This window comes from Phaethon aethereus (genome assembly GCF_964289735.1).
Source record: "Phaethon aethereus genome assembly, chromosome: 12".
Lineage (NCBI taxonomy): Eukaryota > Metazoa > Chordata > Aves > Phaethontiformes > Phaethontidae > Phaethon > Phaethon aethereus.
In genome coordinates, this window is record NC_138588.1 from 17,348,780 (window position 1) to 17,364,328 (window position 15,549).

General features: G+C 37.3%; 1 protein-coding gene across 2 annotated transcripts in view; it reads right to left on the bottom strand.

The window, feature by feature from the left end:
- APBA2 (amyloid beta precursor protein binding family A member 2) overlaps positions 1–15,549 on the bottom strand; it is a gene marked incomplete at its 5' end in the record, with an annotated part of 45,385 nt that overhangs the window by 10,120 nt on the left and 19,716 nt on the right. For both annotated transcript variants that reach the window (XM_082005392.1, XM_082005391.1), the window contains 4 exons: positions 433–645; positions 2,607–2,786; positions 6,313–6,498; positions 13,765–13,851. In XM_082005392.1, the coding sequence (XP_081861518.1) occupies positions 433–645; positions 2,607–2,786; positions 6,313–6,498; positions 13,765–13,851 (666 nt within the window). The remainder of the gene's footprint in view (positions 1–432; positions 646–2,606; positions 2,787–6,312; positions 6,499–13,764; positions 13,852–15,549) is intronic.

Genomic DNA, 15,549 nt, shown 5'->3' on the forward strand with positions numbered 1-15,549 from the left:
TGTGTCTAGGGAATCTTCATATACTCACTTGATCTGTCCTGCAGTCTACCAGCCTCCATCCATTTCATCTCCATGGAGCCCAAAGAAGCATAGTAGATTTCAATCCTCAGATTTTAATTTGGAGGCTGTGGGGAAGCCTGAAACTTTGAAGACAGCTAAGTAACTTCATTTAGCCAGGTTTTTCAGACCTGGCCTCGTTTGTTACAGTCCAGTAACAAAGCTGCAGTCAAATTCTCCAGCCCTAAATTTCTGTACATTATAGCCTCTGAATCTCTGTTTCTAATTCTACTTTTTGTTAACGACAGATTACTTTTTTTTTTTTTCCCCCAGCAATAGGAAAAATATCTGCTGGAAAACTACAGGGTTGCTTGTCAGAATATTACATCTCTGCTGGCTTACATTCTACAGAATATAGTTGTAAGTTTGGGGTACCTTTATGATCCCTTGGCATGTTGCAAGAGGTAGACCAACTAAACTGGTCCCATTAATGGACATAATTTGGTCTCCGATGCTTAGTTTTCCTGAACGAGCCGCAGGGCCTCCATTCATCATGTTAGCCAGGATAACAGTGGGTAGAATGGATCCCCATCCAGATTCCACAATCACTACCCCAAGAATTTCTCCCTTCTGTTTTTCTATCTGGAGCTGCAATTTAAAAAAAAAAAAGTTTTTGCTTTGATTCATCTTATTTGAGCACTAGCATCACAGTTATTCCTGAATAATACTTACAAATTACAAAAAGAATTATATTATTTGCTATTAGGTAGTAGCATGACTTCAAAAACGCTGTTAAAACCGTGTAACACATACCTATTTCTTTTCAGGGGTATCCTCCACTTGTTTGTTGAAGGTCATACAGGTCCTTATAACAAGCAAAAAACTAACACATTGGTTAACTCTATAGAAAGTGGTGGAACTGAATACCAAATGAATGAATGCCAAAGAAGTTTTTATCCTTCTTGCAACCTGGCAGCCAGGGGAGGCTGTAATGTTTTGTGGCTATGGCAGTGCCTGGAACACGGGTTTGAGTTCAGCTCCACTTCTGCCATCGCTGCTTAGGTTGCCTCTTGATCTCAGGGTTCTTCTGTCCTTATTTTCAGACAAGGGTCTCTTTATTGTTGTTGTTGTTGTTGTTATTCTTAACATTATTGAATATATTTGTGCCTAGCATGTTCAGCTAAGATCCCGGATTTGCTGATGCAAGTTAAATATGACTTCTCCTCAAATATGGTGATGTTAACTGTTCAGTAATCATAGCATATCTGTCTTTTACAGAAGAGGAGTAAGAGTTTAAGTGGAGAACATACTCTTCAACAAAATACAGGGAATAAGTTTCTTTCAAATGTGGAAGGACAGGGACATCCGTACTTACGGGAATCACAAAGGCCAGATGACTTTTGTTGAAGCTATCTATCAAGGCTTTGAACCAACCAGTATGCCACAACTCTGTCATTGTTCAAACATTCGTAAACCAATTAGAAACAAAGGTACAACAAAAATAATGACCTTTTAAATCACTTTGAAATGTGCACATCTGTATTTTTCTGTTCTGATTCTAAATTAAACCAAGATTTATTCAACTGAATTTTCCCTTGTTTTCTGCAAGAGAAATATTTTGTCATGCTTATATGCACATGAAAACACTGTATTGGTATCTAGTGACTGCAGACATATAAAACTACACATCAAATCATAACCTTTCTATCTGCAGGTATAGGTGAAAAATGCTGTCTTCCCAAGAACACATATGCTGTACAAAAGAGCTGGTAATGCTAGAAGAAATGAGTTTAAGTAGGAAAGCTGTGACTGAAGGATTAAGCAAGTTGCAGTTCATCTCAACGTAAGATTGCTTTAGGACTCGGCATAGAAACTCTGACCTTTGGAACATGGGCCAAATCCCTATCACACTGCAGCAACATAAGACAAAGCAGAACCTGCGTGCAATTGCGCTTGCCACATTCTGGGTTGGAACGCCCCAGGATTACAGACACTTCGGTATGAAATGTAAAATGTGAAATATATGGCTGTTGTACAGAAAGAATCCATTACATCCAAAATCAAATGTAAATAGTTACACTTAAGTAATTTGGGGCCCTTAAGGGAAGTTCTTGCCTTTTCATACATCATGAGTGTGAAACTCCATTTCACGTGGCAGTTTTGCTGGTGTTCTAATAGCAGAAGAGAAATTGGCCTGTTCAGTGCCACAGCACCCTGGACTTGTTGTCCTTGTATCTATTCAGTAAGAAATCACTTACATTGATTTAATTGCATTAAAGTGGATTGTCATCTCTCTTTCTGTATCAATACATCGGTAAAACATAAAACCACCTTACACTGTGTACAATGAATAGGACAGGGCTTCTCCCTGTCAGATGTAAATGGTGGTGTTTTTTAACTGTTTTGATCAATGGAAGCAGAAAGACCTTGAAAATGTAAAGAAGAAATTCTAAAAACTTATAAAGCTGCTTTTAGTTAGCACAGTATTGACAAAGAAACACATCTTGAGATGGAAAGTCATCCTTAAAATGCCAAAAGATACTTCCATGAGAACTGAATTTCTCTGAAAAAATAGATCAATCCGAAATGAAATTCCAAAACTAGTTTACCTCTTTGCAGTTTTCGGAGTTGGAAAAGTGTATGAGATCATCATTGTACATCTCTTGGGTATTGATGATGTCACTGTATTCTTTCTGACTGAGATCCTCTGGGTTAATTCCATTGGCTCTTAAAAACTCTTGGTAAGCCACACTGAAAGCCTGACCAATTGACTGAGCTATCAGCTGTGCCTGGAATGTAGAACAAATCACAGCTCAGAGAAAGGACTCATTAACAGTTTACCACTGAAACCATAAGAAACAAGAGAGACTGGATTTTAAGACAGAGTCAAAATAGAGGATCCTGCAAAGTTGCTACATTAGTACGGATATAAAGTCACTCTAATGTCAGTTGTACAGAAAGAATCCATTACATCCAAAATCAAATTGCAGACTCCATTTAAAAACGCTGCTGATCTCCTTTCATCAGTATGTTGCAGCAGCAAGCAGCCATATGCTATTTATGTACTCGCTCCAATAAACACTGGAGAGTACTGGCTTTGTACCAGTACAGAACAGAGCTTACAGAAAAGACTGTCACAAACCCTCCTTCTGATCACAGTATATTTGCAGGAGTGATGAGAGAACGGATGTTCTGCTTGCACAAGCATTCACAGACACGTATGCACTGATGATTTTGGTTGTCGTGTCACCTGCTGCTTCTCCACCTTGATTTTACAGGACTGAAAACACTGCTTCAACAAAACCACCTGCTCCCCTATTACTGCCATGATACCTGTCTCATATTCCCAGCAAACCAGTAATAGCCCTGCTTACCCACTGCACATCTACAATAGCTATTCCCATTAACATGTTGACTAGCAATGACAGAGATGCTTTCAAGAATGCAGCCAGAGCCATGCTTATAGCCTGTTAATGTTAACAACAGCTCTTCAAAATCCCCTGTGTCTTTATGAATTTTTGGAGCACTTATCTGCGCACACATTTCACTATAATATGGTAATAATATTATATTTTAGTATATTATAGTAAATTATATTTACTATAATATGGCGACAAAAGGTGACTTCCCGTTACAGTGGGCTGTATAGTGAGTACAATTAATGAAACATTACAGTGACTGGTATTCGGAGAGTCAGAAATATATATACATTAGAAAGAAATCTACAGAAACTGATGACGATGATGATAATACTAACAGGTTTGCACATTCAGAACACTGCAACAGTCAACTAATTAAAGAATTACTGAACTGCTGTAAAATCTACTTGTTCCACTAGATGGCACTGGAACACAGAGAAACAGAGGTAGAGCTAAGTAAAAGGAATTTGTAGTCAACTTTTCCTACACTTGATTTTTTTTAATTTTCCTACTCTGAGTTTACTGCAGCTCACAGGAGAATGCCAAGTTGAGTTTCATATATTTGTGCTTTTAAGGTACTGTTATTCTATCATCAGGGGACATGAGTAGCTCCCAATGATCTGAGGAGGAGTTAATTGCATCTTACAATCTAACTCCCCAAAAAGATTACTATTCAAACCCCTAAAACGATTGTGGAAATGCATCACATTTTCTTAGACAGTATGTACATGCTAAATGTATTACGAATGCATAGGGTTTTCTGAATAACATTGTAAATCTAAATCTTCTTGCAATCTACTGATCAGATACACAGTGTTTTCTTTTGACACCAAAAGGCAGTTTTCTTATTTCATTTGTGCTGCAGTACAGAAAAGCACCAATCTGCTTGCTTATTATTTTAGAAAGATTATTTTAGAAAGTCAAGGACGTAAATATCCCAGCCAGTCACAAATCATTCCTTCACATTTTAGAAGATCTTTTAAAATCTCATCGTTGTACTAAGAGGTTTGTAGTAGTATAGAAGTCATTAAGAATGTTGTTATATTGTTCCATTATTAAAGTTTGTCACCAGTCCTCATAGACTTTTTCCAACCTCCAGTGCCACTGCTTTCTCTGTAGTTATCCCTTTGCTTTCTCCTCCATTCTACATTCTCAAAACAAACTATCTAGATGTCATATTCTATTCTATTGCTGCTAGTAACAGACAGTTCTCACATCTTAATGTCATCTGTATCTCCCCGTTTTTATGAATGTTTTTGAAAGTCTTCAGCATTAGGTACAACTTAGAGATAATGTAATTAAGTTGCTTGAACAGGTCACCCCAGCAAAGTGGTGGCACAGCTGAGGTACTAGGTCCGAGAACAATCCTAGTCTAGCACTCTAACCTTTAGACAATGTCATTTCTCCTTCACAGGCCTAATTGCTTTAAAATAATGAAAATGATTGCTTAGCTCAAAAAATATGCAACCTGTGAGTTACGATTCTCTGAACCAAAGAACTCAATTCTTTTTTAATTGGTATGACAGAAATTGTATTTAAAGCTGTTCCTATGTAATGATGGCTAGAGATGTTTAGTACTGCCTATTACTAATACCTGTATCTCAACTGTCAAGTTAGAAATAGGTGACAAATTTTGCTTTTTCTGTTTTACTAGCTTGGTATTTTTTTCCACAAATGTTTGAGGTTGAAGTCCCCTGGTCTGCCACTTCAGACACAAGTATCTATTTCACTACAAAACCAAAGCTGGATGTACAATAGCAGTAAAGCAAGGTTATCTTCCTTTGCCGCAGAGGTAAGGGCATGGCATGCCAGCACTTTTCACAGGGGTGAAATAGGACGCAGCAGAGACGTACAAAACTCTTTTGCAACTACTACTTCTGCAATCCTAGTTTGAGAACGGCTCCAAGTTTCTTCATCTTTTGGTACTTCTGATGCTAGTCAAAATTAGACCCTAAATTCTGAAGTGGTCACTCCTTTTTCTAAATGGAATTTTAACAAAAAATGGTTTAGGGCTACTATGGTATTAGATCTCAGAGCATCTTACAGCATAAAATGACTGAATTATGCCTTCTGTTGTATAGATGTTCTGAGAGAGTACTGAGTTCTTCCTAGCATTTTAGTTAAGCGTTGCTAAGCTGCTCTGGCCCTGAAGAAAAATTTCTATAAATACAGAGAACTAAACTTTCTTAGCTCTCTTGCATTTATATAAAAATTATAATTCATAATCTTTGCTAGGGATGAAAAAAGAGAACTGAAAAACAAACAGCTGAATGTGTTCTTAAACATCAAAGGATCAGGGGCATGTTTGAGAGTATGTATACCAACTACAGGTAAGTCAGTCGTAAGGGAATACAGACTGGGTAGCGGGCAACCCTGTGCCAGGCCTGCCAGGTTGGTAGATGTCCTCAAGCAACTTGGCTTCAGTTTCAAAGAGGTCCAGGACAGTTCCACCTCATTGCCAAGTGTCTGGAGGCTTATGTGTGTCATCATGTGCCAACCTGCTGAACTAGAGGATCCAATCCAGGATGAACAATCAATTTGATATCCTATAAATTAATTTTGGCCATGAATGGCCATTGACTTCCAGAAAACTCCAAATACTTAGGTACTAAAGCATCTGGGGAAGCATTGTTGAAAGAACACAAATGATCAAATGATTCTATAACATGAGACAAAGAGTGGGTATTTTGGGACTGAGGAGGAGACATGAATTTGTGGAGACAGAAAAAGAGATATGAATAGGGACAAACAACTAGCTAATGTTTCCACAGATTACCTGTAGCTTCAATTAGAAAAGATTATTGACAACAAAAATTCATTCAAGAAATTAGATGTAATTTCAGAGATTCTCTAAATGACATTTGTTGTTTAAATAAATTTAATTCCATTTACTTACATCCTCTGATTCAAAGACGTGGCATATCATCTTGTACTGCTTCTTCCCTTCCTGGGCACCAGGTGTTGTTTCAATACAGTCTTGAGAAGCTGATCGTGGCATTCGGCGTCGTGCCATTAAAACCACAATGTTACCAATATCGGCAATATATGAGATTGTGCGCAGCGCGTGATCCATCATTGTTTCCTACATAAAGCAAAGAGAAAGTCATTTTTCATGCCTGCTGTTATTCTACAAATGCTGCATCTTCCCTCTCCTTGATGGCCTATTGCTTCAGAATGGCAAAAGCTACAGATGCACTTTCCATGCGCCCAGATCTGGCATTCCCTACACAGTCAACGGGCCCGAACTCCAACTCAAGGCATAGCGGCTGTTCAAGAAACTGCCTCCAGCAGAAGTGTTGTCTGTGCAAATACAATATGGTTGCTACTGTAAAGCAATAATGAAGATCTATACGTATGTCTTATAAACATTTTCATGCTGTTGGAAAACTATGTTTCCCTTTTGTACTGGTTTTGCCGAATGAAGCAGATGCACTTCGCAATGACAGAAAAAGTTTTAGGGAAGTCATATGTATACGAGAAAATGTTATAAATTCCCAATTTCTTTTTAGTCATGTCCTATAATAGCAATAGTATTCAAGGGAACATTTTCTCATATACATCAAAGCCATACTTACTTTCTTTGTAAAGAACTATGATGAAAGTATTTCACCTTCTCTGTAGGCAGAATTTTTAATACTTTTTTCTGGCTACCTACATATCTCAGACCAATCTGGAGGGAACTGGTCTAGTGTCTGGGCTCAGAGTCAAATTCCTATTCCAGTCAATGTCATTAGGTTGACAATTTGGTTGTGCTGGGAGAACTCAACTCAGAAGAGACGTTGCCTGTGAGAATGATTTTAAATGGAAATCTGTCCAAGCTTCATCCTAATGAACACTTCTTATGTAAGAAAACCATGAAGAGTACTAAATAGAGAAAGTCTTGAAACCTCCCGCCTCTATCTCAAATCCCTGAGCTCTGCATCCTTTTAATTACTTTAGCCTTTTAAACTCTTATCTTACTTTCCGTTATTAGCAGGGAAATCCCAGCCTACTACTTCCAAGTGTTTTTCTCACAGGAATATATCATTATTCAGTGGCTTTGAATAAGTATTGAGTTGCCTTAGACAAATGAAAATTGAGTGCAGATTTGTAGTCAGAGAAGCATATGTTGTCGCTGAACTTGTTTTATTTCAGATACTATTATTTTATCTTTTGTTTCCATCTCCACTTCATGCTTCCATCAATTGTTTCTTATATAAAAGAGCAATGAGGTCCCAGAAGGAAGAAGGTTCAAGTGGTGCATTGTGTGCACCACTGAGTATGAACTTGAGTTCTATTACTTCTGAATTCAGCACTAAGTATGCATAAATTAATGGGCTCAACAGCTAGCAGTCTCATTTTCATTAAAAGGTTTCTATATGTAAAATAGTATTTTAATAAAACAATGTATGTGACATCGCTACAGCAATAATTTAAAAGGATTTTGCTGTATTTAGGACTGCAAACAGAATTATATACTTGTTTACACTAATGTTTTAGACAATTATTAGTACCTTCATACAGGTTTTCTTCAAGATACTGTATAAGCAAATTGATTTCTCGTTTAGTGTTTTTTTTTTAAATGAAAATAATAAAAAGCCACAACTTCTCTACGTTCCCAGAAAGGCGTGTTGCTATAGAAATCTTCTGTAATGGTAAGAACAGTAAGAAACTGAGAGTTTCAGGAATGCTCATGCAATCGAGTAATCTGTTTGACTACTTCTTTTAAGTGCCTTGAAAAAATAACTACTACTCAAGTCTGTGTATAATTACAGAGGAAGAGAAATTCCTAGGGAAAAAAGGTAATATAATTTACATTAGTAATGCTTATCTGGCAGATATTTTGACAATTTAGACAAAATATGCGAAAAAGCCTCCTAGCTATAAGGACCCATAGATGCCATAAAATGATATCTTAAGGCAGTGATGACTTACATTTTTTCCCGAGGAGACATTCAAGGGCTGTATGTTGCTCTTCACTATGTGACTGTCCTGTCCCTCCTCACCCCTCTACTGCCCACAAAGCACCATCTGACTTCAGGTGCTTGTCCTTGGTACTTGGAGCAGCCAGCCTTTGCTCCTTCTCAGTTTCAAAGCAAGCCAGACTCTACTTTGCTGTCAGGTGAGTAAAACGCCTGTGTCCTGTTACAATGGCCACACAATGTGTGCACTTCTTGTGTGACAAAGAGAAGACTGCAGGAGGCTCATGAGAGGTAATTTCAGTATCAGGCTGACAGGGTAATTAATTCAGTTCTCAGACCGTAGCTGGTGTGATGTGCCATTGGTTCAACATCCTTGTTAAAGGACAAAAAAAGAGTCCAAATCTTGTTTTTATGGGACATTTCAAACCTGAGCTTTATAGGTTTCTTAAACAGAATGCTGCTCACTTTAAAACCTTATGCTGAGTACTTATTTTAATTAAGATAAAGCTTTCTACTGAAACAAAGACCAAGAAAGTGCCTCCAAACCATGCTTTGTCAGCTTTGTTTTCTATCATTCCTTTACATATTTTGCCATTGTAGAGATGAACTGTTCCCTTCTTTAAGAAACAGAAAGGGACCATCTGAAAATTCCTTCTTGCTGGGGTCATTTGTCAGTTTGGAGGATTTTCCAGACTTTTATTTATTGCTTAAACTGGAAAGTACCAGACGTGTAATAGTTTGATTGATCAAACTAGCTGAAGATGTCCCCTTCCCACCCCTTTCCCTCCCCGAACAGCTAAAAACATCCACCAAATTCTGTCTGAATTGGAATAAAAATATACTTATAGTTGAATCAATTTGTTTCGCTTTACTTTGTGATCTCTATTAGTTTTAAGTCAGTAAATTGCTTTCTGGGTCTAAAATATCTTTGGTATTTGGCCAAGACTGAGGTTGTCTCTGCTGCTTTTGGCAGCTGCTTGGATATATATATGGATATTTCTAACGTGAAGAAAGAAAATTTGACAACAGGTTTGTTGTTTGTTTTGGTGTTTTTTTTAATCTAAGGCAGCCTTTTGTTTTTCTTTTTTTTTTTTTTTTTAATTATTTGCTAATGGCTCCTGGTATGTATCAGAATATCCTACTGAGCAGCATGAGGTCAGTTTTCATCTAGCTCAATCATATTAGAAGGCTGAGATACCCTCCTTGCTGTGTCTGTAGTGGCAGGGTTTCCCTTGGTATCTGATCTTCCAAAAAAAACCTAAAATGTGGTATGAGATAATATACGATTTTCATCATTTATATAAGCAACAGCATTATATAAGCAGCTAGGTATTAGTTTACCATTAGCTGAAAATTCTCTAAGGCCCAAGAGAGAAAGATTGTTCCTCAAGTTGACAAGAGTAATTGTTTTAAGAATTTCAGTACAATTTAACTTGATAGAGAGAAAAAAAATATAAACAATCATTGTTTCTTAGAACTACCTGTCTTACTGAAGAAAATCACTACCCATAAAATCATTGTAATAATTCTTCTCAGGCTTGAAATAAAATGTTCTGTGCTTATCCCTAAACTATGAAAAGTCATGATGGTTAAGTGATGGTTTGGGGGGTCTCTAAGGGTTGCTGGGGCTCAGTAGGATTTATAGCACTTCTCTTGGTATGGAAAAATGTTTTATAATGGACACCTCTCAGCAGGATCTTGGGAGCTCTGCAGAGATAATTGCTTTTCAGCAGTCTGAACTACGTATTCTGTAAGGGTGTAATCATACATGCAGTTTACACAAGAGTGAATGGACTGGGAAAACGAATGCATTTAATCTCACCTGCAAGAAAGTCTTTCTGTCCTTATCATCACACGAAAGTTACTCAAAGGTTTTTTTGTATTTTCCCCTTGCAGGGGTGAAAGCACTCCCTCCCACCTTTTTCCCATCTAATGCAATTACAATTAGGAATAAGGCAAATAATATATAGTGACTGTAAACATGTCTTTACTTTTGACTTACTCATGACTTGACTTTTTCCCTTCTCACTCTATATACCTTTCCACTCTATTTTCCATTACCATTGTCTCACTTTCTCCCTCTCTCCTCCTTTGTTGCTTTCCCATGAATCCCTCCATCTCTGCCCATCTGCTTCTCTATTCTTTCCTCATCCCATTTCTAGTCCCATCCATTCCATCCTTGTTATCCTTATATTTGTCCTTAGAAATTCAGCCTCTCTCCTGGCCTTTTTCAAAACCCCTGTTCTATCTTCTCCTGTCCCGATCCCCTTTCTCAGAATCTCCCTTCCTTTCTAAGGAACACTTTTAGAATCCAATTTGTTGTCCCTCTTGAAACCCTAACTACACCTGAGGGAGGAAAGCCTAAGCATTTTCCAAGCTGTCAAGTGATGTAGTCCTGTGGGAGTGTGAATTAGACAGCCTAATGAGTCAGAAGATTTTATGGAACCAATCATCTACCAGAGGCTCTGCACATATACATTAGCGACCTCCATATCTATCTATTTCTCTACTAGTTTTCCCAGTTGCTCCACTCACAGCTTCTCTTCACTGGGTGAGCAAGAAGATGGGAGAGGCTGCTGTGGTATTATTTCAGCTGCAAGCCCGTAAAGCTGTGGCTGTCAGGGAAGAATTACTCTCATACAAAGCAGGCACGTGGCCAAACCTTAGGTTGCTTCTACCACATACACTAAACAGGTGGTCAACTTGGGCTGAATGTATTCAGTAACTAAATGCATAAGCCACTAAAAAGTGGCAGGGGTGCCATTTCCTAGTGTTGCTGAGGGCAACAAAATCACCAGAGCTGGCTCTGCTCCAACACAGCAGTACACCTTATGGGTGCTACTCAGTATTTTGAACCTTGCTGCATGTAATTTTTTAGCTGAGAATTTTACATTTCAAATCAGCTGCTACCTCATGTGAGCTATACAACACTACAGATGGATTAAAACACGGATGGCACACTGCAGAAATAGGTTTTATATAACTGATTAAGCCATGAAAGAACAGATTGTCTCTGCCAGCTGCCACACCAGCTGAAATAGACCTATGGTAATTATACCAGTCAGGAAACTTCACTAGCACTGAAAAATATTACCAAGCCAAAAATGCAAAAGCATACCAACGGCAATGCTAAAAAGTCATGGGAATAAGTCTCTTACAGCTCTCTGAAAGACCCACTGTAAAAAAAAAAGGGGGGGAGGGGGTGGCAAAAAACCCAGGGCAAATGCCAGACAGCTTGTAATTGTCGTAATTTCCAATATTGCTATTTTCATCTACATGAACAGCTCATACTAGACACCATTCCTCATGGTGCATTGCATTTTATATCACTATAAATCTCAGGGGAATTGGGAGAATAAGATAACAGTTACTTTGACAAAGTGTTTATGGTCTGCCTCAAAGGACTTTCCTATTTTGTTTTTAAAAGGGTTGGTTTTCAGCTAATGCTGAAACGGAAAGAGTGACTTTCGTGAAGACTAATCCTTACTCAACAGAGAGAACTTATCTATTTACTGCCACACATTGCAACTATAAACTGTAGCTCTTCATTTATCAATAATTGTCTGTAGTCAGCTTTACACTGATAATAACTAGCATTTTATTTTCTGGTGTTGCAAAAAGTAGCCATAAGCTTTGATAATATACTCTCTGGATGATGCATGTTTACCATGAGGTCAAAAAATGGCTGAGCCATAACAAATAGTGGTATTGGTTATCATGGATGAAATGCAGTATCAGGACGATTTATGGATGGCAGATTGTAAATACTGCTTCCCATGTTAGATGGGATATTCTACTCATCTGGCTCCATCTCTTGGGAGTTCTAGTGGCATGTTAAGGATATCCACTTCTGTTAAAAGAAAAATAATCCATTTTCTGGAGATACTATCATTACCCTCAGATTAAAAGACAGTAACATTCTCTTAAATTTAAGGAAAAAATAGGTGCTTCATGGTTTGCATTGTTAGAAAAACAAATTATATACTAACTGAAAACAAAACAAAATCCTAAATGTAGCGTGCTACATTTGTCTTTATTGAAATATCTCCTATAGTTTCAGCTCATTTCTTCAGTTAGCCGTGATATTTCTGAATGCTGATCTTATACATCAAGATACAAGTTCCATAATCAGTTTCTCTTTCTATCTTCCAGGTTGTTTATGAAAATATTGAACAGTACCACATCAAAGAAACATGCTTGTGCATCTCCCTCTGCTCTTTTATATTGCCATCTATATGGCAATATATCAGAAATAAGTACACTCTCAAAAGTTTTTTTTAGCCTGTTTCTCTCTCTTGTACCTAGGTCATATAATCTAGAAAATATTATATGAGACAAACCCCTTATTTAAGTCAATAGATAATGTGTGCTGCTACTGTGCCATGGACAAATATATTCCCCGTCACAAAAGAAAACAATTGATTTGACATGATTTACTTTGGCAAATCTGTGCTGACTCTTGCTCATCTTTACTCACAAACTGCCTATAAAGGGTTGGTTTGTTTTGAGATCTTTCTTATCCTTGGTCTGTTCTGCCACTAAAAAAAAGAGACTAAATATTACCTTCATAAGTTCTGGAAGACTATGATTGAAAGGATAGCATAAGGTCACTCCAAGCATTTTTCCAAATACTACAAGATTAGTTTTCTAGTTTGGATACATCCAGCTTAACTAAGCACTTTCTAAATGATTTGTTCTTTAATGTAACTTGAGATCTTACCATTTCTCAACTGCTGTTAGCTGCATACAGTGGAGCTTTTTAGTGAAAACTAAAGCGATTTCCCTTTTCAACCCCTCTCATAAGAATGAAAATTTGAAGACTTTCTGTAAGTATGATCAAAGTCCAAGGATATTGTGAGATTATTATACTAAATATTGGGATCCATGTAAAAATTATATGTATTTAATTGTAAATGCCTTAAAAAAGTCCTTCTTATGAAGATCGCGTCTTTATTCCTAGAGGCTGCGGCTGCTTATTGCTGTGGTCTCCAGATGCTTCTTTAATATGAATAATTAATAATTTACTTTAGGCAAAGAGGATGGTAGCTTAGATGTGATTTATGGAAAAATTGGAGGTTAAATGTTAAAAATGGCAAGATATACATAGCTTGGTCAAAGCAGCAAATTACTTTGGGTAAATTTGGGTACTGAAACTGTTTCAGAGAAACAGGGTACATGCATTCTGAAAGACTTTTGAATCTTTTTCTAAACTGAATTATAGGTCTCAGTAACATGCAGACGTTTTCCCATACGTTAAATAAACAACTGGTGTCAGTATTACTATTTTGGCAAACGGCAAGCATTCCAACAATAGTAGACCTAAGACTGCTCTTTCTAAATATTCTCACAACAGTGAATCTATCCAAATTTAGTGAAGTTTCCCACTAATATTATAAGAGTGCCGTCTAACTCAATGTTATTCTTAAAGATTTTTAATTATAACTTACCTGAGTGTCTGCATTTAAAACTTTGATTCTCTGTGTGGAGATGAACAGATCCACTTCAGTCAAGGCCTGTGAATCTCCCTCTGAAGTCTAAAAGACAGATGCTCTGTTACAAAGGGAATTTTAATTTCCTCTTTAGAATGACAAATTCATTGATCATTTCAAGCATGATGTGATGTGAGGCAATCGCACCGTTAAACCACTACAAAGACAGCTATTCAAAGGTGTTTCTAAATACATGCAAAGAATGCATTTATGGCATAGAAAGTGAAGCATACGCTGATTTTGTGGGTAAGAGTGAATTTTCGGAGCCTGTGGGACTGACAGCTCAAGTACTAAAATTCTCTATTTATAGCCAGAACAAGAGAAAGAGTATGGCTGTTTCTTCCTCACTGTCTCATCGATGCACCTCAGTACTCGAGGCACCAGAATTGAGAAAGTAGGAGAACTGAGAAAGTGACTTATTTCCTATCAGCTGCTTAGCCTTTGCCATCTTCAGTAAGCTCACTAAAAAAATGCAAGCCGGTGTTCAGTACTGTGATGGGTTTTTTAGATTTTTTTTTTTTTTAAGATTTTTTTTAGGCATTTTTTTTTTTTAGATTTTTAGGTGGTTTTCTCCCTAGAAAGTAAAGAACTGAGTGCTGAACTAATATTTCTCTCATATCACAGAAAGCCATCAGCTGACTTTTAGACCTCAACTTCTGAGCACTGCTCACCAGGGAAACAGTTCCATATCCCATTAGGAAACATGGTCACAGAGCAAGTGGGATTACAGTGTAACACCACACTGTTCCCTAAGTGTGAGTCCTGGCTCTGGAAGACTATGATTGAAAGGATAGCATAAGGTCACTCCAACCATTCTCTTCCTGAGAAAACAGGAAGGTGGTAAAGCAGCTGCTACCTCACTGAAGCATCATCCATGAGCTTACCTAATACTCTGATTCCAGCAGGAACCTATTTATTCCTCCAGGCTACTTGTCCACAGTATACTATTGCAACAGGTATTTACCAGCACCCATGTTAGCAGCCTCAGAGTAAAACGGCCACAGATTGTATCACTTCGTGTTAAAGGCAGACATCAGTCTCCAGGTCAGAGACTGGTTCTTTGATGAAACAGTGCGAGGAAGAATGATGTATTTACTCTTCTTTTCTGTAGTGATAAAGGCTTAGCTACACCTATAATTCATTCAGATTGATTTTATTTTAATTAAGTCTCATTCAGCAAAATACAAAGTAAGCACAAACTTTGTCAGAGATTACTTGCATTGCTTTCATCCAAGACCATCAAAAAGAGCATGAGTAATTTTAGTGATATTTTTGTCAACTGTATTTAGTTAACTGAAGTATAGTTTTTAACCGAGTGAAATGTCTCTGTATGAATTCTTCCAGCTACTACCTGGTAAATTGATTTTATTTGGTTTTAAATATCAACAATAATTTAATAAATATACACTAAGTCACAGACACAGGAAATACATCTTACCACTTTGGTTAGTAAAATAAAAATAAGCATTATATTAAAAAAAATCTCCCAGATAGCATTCTCTGTATATCTGGACTAAACAAATCAGAGGTATTCAACAAAAGAAGAGCAGCAGACAGGCACTCCAGCTAATGAACAATGAAGAAAATGAGTTCATTTTATTCCATCCAGTGTTCTACTACTTAACAAAGAAGAAACCAAAATGACAACTTTATGAGGATCCATAATGAAAGACACAACACTCCATGGAGAACAAGTACAACAAAAATGTAAGTAAACATTAGTATTCAAGAAAAACAGTTTAC